Source organism: Ursus americanus, chromosome 2 (assembly GCF_024610735.1).
Source record: "Ursus americanus isolate L20-20 chromosome 2, mUrsAme1.1.p, whole genome shotgun sequence".
In the NCBI taxonomy this organism is placed as follows: Eukaryota; Metazoa; Chordata; class Mammalia; order Carnivora; family Ursidae; genus Ursus; species Ursus americanus.
In genome coordinates this window covers 23,491,383-23,503,902 of record NC_142128.1, presented here as the reverse complement: position 1 = coordinate 23,503,902, position 12,520 = coordinate 23,491,383, and the positions used below count along the sequence as shown (strand labels likewise).

General features: G+C 35.0%; 1 protein-coding gene across 1 annotated transcript in view; it reads left to right on the top strand.

Moving 5' to 3' along the window:
* LOC123778839 (phospholipid-transporting ATPase ABCA3-like) overlaps nt 1–12,520 on the top strand; it is a 144,981-nt gene that overhangs the window by 9,072 nt on the left and 123,389 nt on the right. The window contains exon 5 of the mRNA XM_087865578.1: nt 6,133–6,392. Within this exon, the coding sequence (XP_087721704.1) occupies nt 6,133–6,392 (260 nt within the window). The remainder of the gene's footprint in view (nt 1–6,132; nt 6,393–12,520) is intronic.

Here is a 12,520-nt window from a genome sequence, read left to right as displayed (position 1 = left end):
CATGTTGATAGCAAATATTCTCTGATAAAATGTGACAAAGAGGGCACTTTACCTCTGTAAAACTTTAAACTTTAGTCTGTTAGTGAAAAAAACATCATGCAAATCCAAACTACAGAACGTTCTCCAAAATACATGCCCAGTATTCTCGAAAGCTCTCAAGGTCATGAGAAACAAGAAAGGATAATAAAGTTTCATATATCAGAGAAGACTGTGAAAACATGACAATGAAATGCAATGTAGTATGCTAGATGGGAACAAAAAAAATGACACTGGGGAAAAACTGGTGAAATCCAAACATAGTTTGTATAAATTAAAAATTGTTTTGTGCCAATGTTAATTTCTTAGTTTTAACATATGTACCATGGTAATGTAAGATGTCATCTTCAGGAAGCTGGGTACAGGGTATAAGTAATATTTGTCAATCTTTTTCTCATTATTGCCCTTCTCGGGAATCCTTTTGTTTTTTTGGTTTTTTGTTTTTAATAATTTTTATTTTGTTATATTAGTCACCATGCAGTACATCCCCAGTTTTTTTTTTTTATTATGTTAGTCACCATACAGTACGTCCCTGGTTTTTGATGTAAGTTCGATGATTCATTATTTGCGTATAACACCCAGTGCACCGTGCAATACATGCCCTCCTTAATACCCATCACTGGCCTATCTCAATCCCCCACCCCCCGCCCCTCTGAAGCCCTCAGTTTGTTTCCCAGAGTCCACAGTCTCTCGTGGTTCATTCCCCCTTCTGCTTAGCCCCCCTTCATTCTTCCCTTCCTTCTCCTACCCATCTTCCTATTTCTTATGTTCCATAAATGAGTGAAACCATATGATAATTGTCTTTCTCTGCTTGACTTATTTCACTTAGCATAATCTCCTCCAGTCCCGTCCATGTTGCTGCAAATGTTGTGAAATCGTTCTTTCTGATGGCTGAGTAATATTCCATTGTATATATCGACCACATCTTCTTAATCCAGTCATCTGTTGAAGGGCATCTCGGCTCCTTCCACAATTTAGCTATTGTGGACAATGTTGCTATGAACATTGGGGTGCATATGGCCCTTCTCTTCACTACGTCTGTATCTTTGGAGTAAATACCCAGTAGTGCAATTGCTGGATCATAGGATAGCTCAATTTTTAACTTTTTAAGGGACCTCCACACTGATTTCCAAAGTGGCTGTACCAACTTGCATTCCTGCCAACAATGTAGGAGGGATCCCCTTTCTCCACATCCTCTCCAACATTTGTTGTTTCCTGCCTTATCAATTTTTGCCATTCTAACTGGTGTAAGGTGGTATCTCAGTGTGGTTTTGTTTTTTTTAATTTTATTTTATTTTTTATTTATTTATTTATTTATTTATTTATTTATTTATTTATTTATTTATTTTTATAATGATTTTTTATTATATTATGTTAGTCACCATACAGTACATCCCCGGTTTTCGATGTAAGGCTCGATGATTCATTAGTTGTGTATAACACCCAGTGCACCATGCAATATGTGCCCTCCTTACTACCCATCACCGGCCTATCCCATTCCCCCACCCCCCTCCCCTCTGTAGCCCTCAGTTTGTTTCTCATAGTCCATAGTCTCTCATGTTTCATTCCCCCTTCTGATTACCCCCCCTTTCTTTATCCCTTTCTTCCCCTACTGATCATTCTAGTTCTTATGTTCCATAGATGAGAGAAATCATATGATAGTTGTCTTTCTCTGCTTGACTTATTTCACTTAGCATTATCTCCTCCAGTGCCGTCCATGTTGTAGCAAATGTTGAGAACTCGTTCTTTCTGATTGCTGAGTAATATTCCATTGTATATATGGACCACAACTTCTTAATCCAGTCATCTGTTGCAGGGCATCTTGGCTCCTTCCACGATTTAGCTATTGTGGACATTGCTGCTATGAACATTGGGGTGCATATGGCCCTTCTCTTCACTACGTCTGTATCTTTGGGGTAAACACCCAGTAGTGCAATGGCTGGATCATAGGGTAGCTCAATTTTTAAATTTTTAAGGGACCTCCACACTGTTTTCCAGAGTGGCTGTACCAACTTGCATTCCCACCAACAATGTAGGAGGGATCCCCTTTCTCCACGTCCTCTCCAACAATTGTTGTGTCTTGCCTTGTTTATTTTTGCCATTCTAACTGGCGTAAGGTGGTATCTCAGTGTGGTTTTTATTTGAATTTCCTTGATGGCTAATGATTTTGAACATTTTTTCATGTGTCTGTTAGCCATTTGTATGTCTTCATTGGAAAAGTGTCTGTTCATTTCATACGTTACCTTGGAATTAACTTAACCAGAGACGTAAAGGACCTTTATTCTAGAAACTAAAAATCACTCTTAAAAGACATTGAGGAAGACATAAAAAGATGGAAAGATATTCCATGCTCATGGATCGGAAGAATTAACATAGTTAAAATGTCCATGCTACCCAGAGCAATCTACACTTTCAATGCTATCCCGATCAAAATACTGAGAACGTTTTTCAAAGAACTGGAACAAATAGTCCTTAAATTTGTATGGAACCAGAAAAGACCCCGAATCTCCAAGGAACTGTTGAAAAGGAAAAACAAAGCTGGGGGCATCACAATGCCGGATTTCGAGCTGTACTACAAAGCTGTGATCACAAAGACAGCATGGTACTGGCACAAAATCAGTGTGGTTTTGATTTGAATTTCCCTGATGGCTAATGATTTTGAACATTTTTTCGTGTGTCTGTTAGCCATTTGTATGTCTTCATTGGAAAGTGTCTGTTCATATCTTCTGCCCATTTTTTGATTTGATTATTTGTTTCAGATGTATTGAGTTTGAGAAGTTCTTTGTAGATCTTGGATACTAGTCTTTTATCTGTAGTGTCATTTGCAAATATCTTATTCTAGGGAATCTTTTTGGACATTTTTTCCCTAAGTGTGTTCCCCTCATGAAATTTTAATACCACAGATACACTACAGATCTGTTTTATGTGCTATGGCTTGAAGCTCTGTAACTCTGTTGAGAATGTATGGTATTTAGGACTCTCTGTATTACTTTTGCAAATTTTCTGTAAGACTAGATTTTTTTCCAAAATAAAAAAGTATATTTTAGAAACAGATAAAATGATTCTGAAGAATAACTATTATATAAACAAGCAATACTTGACTCTAAATTTTCTTTATTTTGTGACAATTTGTTAATTGGGAAACTGACCTATTTTTCCTTATTATGCAGAAAAATACCCTAGGTTTTTTTTAATGATTTTTATATTTGTGTGATGCTTGTACTTTAAATAATAGCTACTTTAATTCTAAGTTATATTAGGTTATAAAATTACTACGTACTCTTTGGTTGGGATAAAAATTAAACTTTGTGATTTTGCGACTATGCTATAAATGTGCATAAACCATCATTTTTTTCCAACTATTTGTTATACAACTTTAGAAATAATATCGATATATCTTAGAACTTTTACAATCTGTATAGACAGGTTTTAATTAATTATAGAATAAAGACATGAGTCATGAAAAAAAAGTATATTTTAAAAACTCTCCAAGCCAAAGTAGCAATAAAAGTGAAAAAAGTGAAATTTCTGAATCTGATAAAGTACATGTGTGAGAAATTTATATCTTCCTGGTGAAACATTGAACATTTCTCCTCTAATCAGGAACAAAGTAAAGATGTTTGCTCTTATCAGTTCTTTGCAACATATTACTGGAAGTCCTAGCTTGTATCAGAAAAAGGCAATGAAATAAAACATATAGATTGTGGAAAGGAAGGAGTGAAATTATGTGAAGTTGACAAAATCATGTTACGTAGGTGATTCGGAAGAGATCCAGAAAAAAGTACTACATATAATGTATTAATTTAGCAAATACCCAAGATAGTATACAAAAATAAATTATAAGTCTACACCAAAACAAAACATTTATTTATTTATTTATTTATTTATTTATTTATTTATTTATTTATTTATTAATTATGATATGGTAGTCACCATACAGTACATCATTAGTTTTTGATGTAGTGCTCCATGATTGGTTGTTTGGGTGTAACACCCAGTGTTCCATGCAATACATGCCCTCCTTAATACCCATCACTGGGCTGACCCATCTCCCCCCCCCCCCGCCAAAACCCTTGGTTTGTTTCCCAGAGTCCATAGTCTCTTGTGGTTCATTTTCCCTTCTGTTTACCCCCCTTCATTATTCCCTTTCTTCTACCAATCGCCCTGCTATTCCTTATGTTCCACAAATGAGTGAAACCATATGATAATTGTCTTTCTCTGCTTGAGTTATTTCACTTAGCATAATCTCCTCCAGTCCCATTTCTGAAAGAAAACTTTAAATATCTAAACAAATGATGAGATATCTAAATCTCATTGGTTGGGTGACTCAAAATTGTTAGGATGTAACTTACACCCATTGTACATTAGCAATAAAGTGACAGTCAGAATCCCAGCAGTCTTTTTAGAAAAAAAATTGGCAAGCTTATTCTAAAATTCATATGGAAATACAAAGGGTCCAGATTGGTAAAAAAAAAAAAAAAAAAAATCTTGAAAAGGAATGCCAGTGTTAAAGAACATTCAAGACTTACTATAAATCTATATAACAAACTGAGGGCTTCAGAGGGGCGGTGGTGGGAGATTGGGATAGAATGGTGATGGGTATTAAGGAGGGCACGTATTGCATGGAGCACTGGGTGTTATATGAAAACAATGAATCATGGAACACTACATCAAAAACTGAGGCTATATTGTATGGTGACTAACATAACATAATAAAAATAAAAAAAAAGACATTGCCATATAGGTGTCAGGATAAACAAATACATCAATAAAAAGAATGAGATGTCTGGAAGTAGACTCATATACATATAGTCATTTAATTTTTCCATGAAGGCACCGATATAATTCACTGGGAAAAGGAACTCTTTTGAAGAAATTGTGATGGAATAACATGGTATGTGAATGGAAAGAATAAATCTTGATCATTAGCCCATATCTACACAAAATTAGTTAAATAACGTGATGATCATAAATCAAATGTAAAAGCTAAAATCATCTTCCACAACAAAATTTTTGAGAATATCTTCATGAAATTGGGGCCAGTAGTGATTCATTAAGACAGAAAATGTATTACTATAAAAGAAAAAAATGGACAAATTGAACTTCATTAAAATTAAATAGTCCACCCTATGTGAAAGACCCTATTAAAACAGTAGGGCAAGATCCAGAGGGGACAAAATGTGACACAGATTCACATTCAAAATCTCTAAAGAACTTGTATAGATGAACAGAAAACTGAGATTTTAGTTGTCATGGCATTGCCAAATTTTAATAAGTTTTTAAGTGTTTGCTCATTTTTATACTAAACTTATATAACAGTAAGAAGCTATTTGCATACTGCCACAGATCCAAGCACCACACTGAGTAGCTCTGCTTTAGTGGACATCAGCTCATATAACTCACTCATGACCTTCACCTAATTTTTCAAATATTAAAGGTACTGAATTAAAGTCTTTACCTATGCAATAGTTTATTCAGTTGATTGAAATTGCAGAAAGCAGCCCTGTAATTTCAAACAATATTTTACTTTCTGGGAAGCTGGGAATTAGGATCCTTTTAAAAAGAATCTAAAAAAACCCACAAGTGAATAAACAAAAAGTGGAATCACCCTAAAAATACATAGAACAAACATGATTTCCAGAGAGGAGGGATGGCTGGGCAAAATGGGTAAAGGGGAATGGGAGATACAGGCCTCCAGTTAAAGAATAAATAAGTCATGGGAATAAAAGGCACAGCATAAGGAATATAGTCAATTGTATTGTAATAGCAATGTATGACGACAGATGGTATCCTCACTAGTGGTGAGCATAGCATAATGTATAAACATGTTGAATCATGACATTGTACACCTGAAACTAATGTAAACATTGTGCATCAACCATACTCAAGTAAAAAAAAATAATAATAAAGAAGTGTTTATTATGTATTAGCGTGAAGAAACCATAATAGCTGCTCTGTGAAATTTAGACTACAACAAGAGCCTCTTTACAATAATTAACTTTGTTTGTTTTTGACATACTTTAGTTACCTTTTCCTTTGTTCCGTTCAGCTATTTCTTGTTCTGTTGTACTTAGCAATCCTTGTTTTCTCATTTAGGGTACATCACTGAAGGGTTCCTGGTTATGCAGCATGCCTTGGATCAGGCCATCATGAAATATTATAACCACACGGCTACACAAAAGCTATTCCAAGATGTCACCGTCTTTGTTCAGAGATTTCCATATCCAGAATATTCTCATGATTACTTCTTTACCTTTTTTGATATTTTCACCCCTTTAGTAATCTTATTTATCTTCTCTATGAATCATCTTACCCTCATTCAGTCTATTGTGTGGGAAAAGGAAAAGCGATTGAAGGTAACTCTACTTTTCTTGTGGTAAATAGAGCTTCTGTAGAAAAAGTTGGGTCTATAGCATAAATTTTTGTGGAGGCTGGATTATTTCTCCCCACTCAGCATTGATAGATGGTTATGTTTCAGTAGCAGCCAGAAAGTGAACACTTACTTCTCTTGGCAGTTTTCTAGAATTTTGTTTTTATTAGAATTCTTTAGTTTTATTTCTAGAAGACTACTTCACAAGATTCTTACAAATAGAATTTAAATGCCAAATGCTCTAAAATCTCTCTGGAATAGGTGAGTTGCAAAGGATTAATCATCTGGGCTTGTGGAATTGTCTTGATAATTTTTGATACAAGTAAATTTCAAGATAATATGTGATTATAATTAACATATAATTATATATTTAACATATATATTATACAATAATATTATATAAATATATAGAGAGGGAGAGATTATTTATATGTGTAATTGATTTATTGCCTAATAAGTTTTAGGAACTCTGATAAATCATAGATTTGAATCCTATCTCTATTATTTATTGACTCTGACATGTCATATAACTTTTCTAGCCTTTTTTCTCAGATATAAATTGAGTATATATTAATAACTAATTTGCAGGGCTGTCATGATATTAAGCTAGATATTATATGAAAAATTATCACCATCAAATCACCTGGACCTGCTGTTGTGAAGTGTAAAGAAGGAAAAAGGTGTTGAGTGTTTAAATAAAATTGAAGGTTGTATTTATCTTTGTTCTCTGCTGAGTAAATTCCACTTAAGCATATACATTTTCTAATATTTGGCCCCTGCCTACTCCTCATTTTGTTATCATTGTTTATAGATAGAATTTAAATGCCAGATGCCCTCAAACATCTCTGGAATAAGGAGAGTTACAAAGAAATAATCTACTTGATTTGTGGAGATGTGTCTAGATGAATTCAGATACAAATCAATTCCAAGATGCTATGATTCTGTGATTTAAGAAGAAATTTTTATGGAAGTATTGTTGACACGCAGTGTTACATTAGTTTCAGCTGTACAGCATAGTGATTGGATAAGTTCACACATTATGCTATGCTCAGCACAGGTGTAACTACCATCTGTCAACATACCTCTGACTATATCCCTATGCTGTACCTCTCATCCCCATTACTTATTCATCTGATAGCTGGAAGCCTGTACCTCCCACTTCCCTTCACCCATTTTGCCCAGCTCCCCACTCCCCTCTCTGGCAGCCATCTGTATTTATAGGTATGTCTTTGTTTTTGTTTATTTGTTTGTTATCCATCTACAGATGAATGAGTAAAGAAGATGTTTTATATGGATACAATGGAATATTAGCCATAAAAAATGAGATCTAGCCATTTACAACAGCATGGATGGACCTAGATGGTATTATGCTAAGTGAAATAAGTCAGAGAAAAGACAAATACCATATGATTTCACTTATGTATAGAATCTTAAAAAAAGAAAAAAACATACTGAAATTTTTTAACCAATTTCTGATTGCTGAAAAAAAATTTTTCAATGACCTCTTATAGTCCCCTCAAGAATTGTGTTTCACTGAGAGCAAAAAACACATAGATACCTTTCCTTCCAGCCAAAATGAATGACTTTTTAAAAAACTTCCTTTATGTTTGTGTTTCCTGTGACACTAGTGCTTTCCTCTCTCTCTTCTGATTGGTGAACACACAGTTAACTTACTTGTCTCAGGTGTTGTAGCTGCCATCTCCTTGTTGATTATCTCTCTTTAATTCTCAATTATAATTTAACACTGTTTTTGAATCCCCAGAATATGATACACAAACATCAACATTATGACTTACAATATTTATATTTCATTTTTAAAAATTTTTTCTTAAGTTCGATTAGCCAATCATTAGTTTTTGATGTAATGTTCAGTGATTCATTAATTGCATATAACACCCAGTGCTCTTCAGATTGTGTGCCCTCCTTAATGCCCATCACCCAGTTACCCCATCCCCCACCCCTCTCCCTCTGAAACCCTCAATTTAGTTTTCCGGAGTCCAAAGTCTCTCATGGTTTGTCTCCCTCTCTGATTTCTTCCCATTCAGTTTTCCCTCCCTTCCCCTGTGATCCTCTACACTATTCCTTATATTCCACATATGAGTGAAATCATGTGATAATTATCTTTCTCTTCTTGATTTATTTCACGTAGCATAATCCCCTCCAGTTCCATCCATGTCAATGCAAATGGTGGATATTCATCCTTTCTGATGACTGAGTAATATTCCATTGTATATATGAACCACATCTTCTTTATCCATTTATCTGTTGAAGGACATCTCGGCTCCTTCCACAGTTTGGCTATTGTGGACATTGCTGCTGTGAACATTGGGGTGCATGTACCCCTTCTTTTCACTACATCTGTATCTTTGGGGTAAATACCCAGTAGTGCAATTGCTGGGTCATAAGGTAGCTCTATTTTTAATGTCCTGAGGAACCTCCATACTGTTTTCCAGAGTGGCTGTGTCAGCTTGGATTCCTACCAACAGTGTAAGAGGGTTCCCCTTTCTCCACATCCTCGCCAACATTTGTTGTTTCCTGTCCTGTTAATTTTGGCCATTCTGATTGGTGTAGGTGATATCTCATTGTGGTTTTGATTTGTATTTCCCTGATGGCTAGTGATGTGGAGCATTTTTTCATGTGTCAGTTAGCCACATTTGTATGTTTCTTTGGAGAAATGTCTGTTCATGTCTTCTGCCCATTTTTTGACTGGATTATTTGTTTTCCGGGTGTTGAGTTTGAGAAGTTCTTTATCAATCTTGGATACCAGCCCTTTATCTGTAATGTCATTTGCAAATATCTTCTCCCATTCCATAGGTTGCCTTTTAGTTTTATTGACTGTTTCCTTTGCTGTGCAGAAGCTTTTCATCTTGATGAAGTCCCAGTTGCTTTTGTTTGCCTTGCTTTGAGAGACATGTCTTGGAAAAAGTTGCTGTGGCCAAGGTCGTAGAGGTTACTACCTGTGTTTCCCTCTAGGATTTTGATGGATTCCTGTCTCACATTTAGGTCTTTCATCCATTTTCAGTTTATCTTTGTGTATGGTGTAAGAGAATGGTCCAGTTTTATTCTTCTGCCTGTGGCTATCCAATTTTCCCAGCACCATTTGTTGAAGAGACTGTCTTTTTTCCATTGGATGTTTTTTCCTGATTTGTCAAAGATTAGTTGACCATAGACTTGAGGGTCCATTTCTGGAGTCTCTGTTCTATTCCATTGGTCTTTGTGTCTGTTGTTGTGCCAGTACCATGCTGTCTTGATTATTACAGCTTTGTAATTGATCTTGAAGTCTGGAACTATGATGCCCCCAGCTTTGGTTTTCTTTTTCAACATTCCCCTGGCAATTTGGGGTCTTTTCTGAAGGTTCTATACACATTTTAGGATTGTTTGTTCCAGCTCTGTAAAAAATGTCCATGGTATTTTGATAGGGATTGCATTGAATGTATAGATTGCTCTGGGCAGCATGGACATTTTCAGAAAGTTTATTCAGCAAAGTGGCAGGATACAAAATCAGTGCACAGAATTCAGTTGCATTTCTATATACTAAGAATGTGTCTGAAGAAAGAGAAATTAAGGAATCGATCCCATTTACAATTGCACCAAAAACTATAAGATACATAGAAATAAATGTAGCCAAAGAGGTAAAGGATCTGTACTGTAGAAACTACAGAACACTTATATTTCATTTTTTAGTATTTTCTTTGAAGTATAACATACATACACACAGAAAAGTGCACAAATCAGAAGTGTGTTTTAATCCATTCAGGCTACTGCAACAAAAATATCATAAACTGTATAGCTTATAAGAAATAGAAATTTATTTCTCTCCGTCCTGCAATCTAGAGAGTCCAAGATCAAGGTGCCAGCAGATTCAGAAGGTCTGATGAGAATCCACTCTGTGGTTCATAGATGGCACCTCATTCATCACTGTCTCCTCATGTGACATGTGACAGAAGAAATGCAAGCTCTCTGGGGTCTCCTTTATAAGGGCACTAATTTGATTCATGAGGGCTCAGCCCTCATCACCTAATTATCTCTCAGGGGCCCCACCTCAAAGTGCCATCACACTGGGAACTGGGTTTTCAACTTAGGAATTTTGAGGAGACGCTAACATTCTAACTATTGTAGTAGAGTTGAATGGGTTCTCATGAAGAAAGTATGCACATTTTATTGTGACCCCGTGAGAAATAAAACACTCCCAACACTCTAGAAGTCTGCTTGTGTACCCCTCAAAACATTTTCCCCAAAGTATATACTAACCTAACTTCTAATATTACAAGTTAGTTTTGTCTGCCTTGACCTTGATAAATGGAATCAAGCACTGTATTATGTTGTGTCTGTGTGATTCAGCTAAATATGTAGCTGTAGTTCATTTATATTCATTGAGTTATATGAGTTTTAAGATTCCATAGTATGACTATCACAATTTATCTATTTCCCTTTAGTGTTTGGGGTTTGGGCATTATAAGTAATTCTTCTATGAATATTTTAGACATTTTTTTTTACTGAATGTTAGATTATGCATATTTAACTCTAGTACATAGTGCCAAAGTTTGCCAGTAAAATATTACGAATTTTCACTTCCATTAACAATGTATGAAAATTCTGTTTGCTCTACATTTCACCAAAATTTTTTAAAAATTTTATCTAATTTTCTAATTTTAAAAAATTTTATGGGAGTGTATTAGCCTCAAAAATGTAGAGGTCTTTCACTTTTCTTTGTTTTAATTGTACAAGTCTTTCACCTTCTTGGTTAAGTTTATTCCTAAGTATTTTATTCTTTTCTTTAAGATTTTATTTATTTGAGAGAGAGCACGAGCTGGGTGAAGGGCAGAGGGAGAAGCAGACTCCCTACTGAGCAGGGAGCCTGATGCGAGACTTGATCTTGGGGACTCGATCCTGGGACTCCTGGATCATGACCTGAGCCAAAGGCAGACGCTTAACTGACTTAGCCACCCAGGCACCCCGTATTTTACTCTTTTTGATGCTCTTGTAAATGGAATTGTTTTCCTAATTTCATTTTAGGTTGCTCATTGGTAGTGTATAAAACTTCAACTGATTTTTGTGTGTTAACTTTGTATTCTCCTACATTGATGATTCATTTATTAATTCTGACTTTTTATGTGTGGAATCTGATTTGCATGTAAGATTGTCTCATCTGCTTGGATGCCTTCTATATGTATTTTTTCTAAATTATCGTTTTCCCATTGTGTATTTTTTACTTCTTTGTCATAAATTAATTGACCATATATGTGTGAATTTACCTCTCTGCTCTTTCTTCTGTTGCATTGCTCTATAGTCTGTTTTAATGACAGTACTGTACTGTTCTGATTTCTTTTTTTGTTTGTGGTTTTTTTTTTAATTTTTTAATCGTAATTTTTTTATTATATTGTTTGTCACCATACAGTACATCCCTGGTTTTGATGTAAAGTTCGATGATTCATTAGTTGCGTATAACCCAGTGCACCATGCAATACGTGCCCTCCTTACTACCCATCACCAGCCTATCCCATTCCCCCACCCACCTCTCCTCTGAAACTCTTTGTATAGGCCAGGCAGATACAGATAGGCAAACAGTCTCTGCCTTCTACTCTAGAAGAGCTTTAAGTTAAAGAATTTAATATTGGTACATCAGTAAAATTCAATAGAAGTATTTAAAATAGCCTGTGAGGACTCATACCACTCTTTTGAATCTTCTTATTGTGTTCTACATTATATGCTTAGCGAAACTTTTTTGATGCTCTTTTGTTAACACTCGAAATACAAAATATTTCTTTAAAGAATGTAGTTCATAAAGATTACTGCTAAAACTGAATTTTCCCCCTTATTTTTTATCATAGTTTCAGTGTTTGCTTCTATCTTTTATAATTTAATTAAAACATACTTACATTCTTTAATACCTCCTAGAAGAGGGAATAACAAAAAGAAAGGGGATGTTAATCTAAGCAGTTTATAGTTTTATTTAAGGGTTTTTCATACCTGAACAATATGTGGTAAATTACTGGTGAAATCATCTCCAGGCTTGCAAGCATAATAGCACTGCCATACACTAGCTGAATAATTTTAATTAAGTCATTGAGCTCCTCCTCTATAACTGGGCATGATAATATTTCTTATTTCACC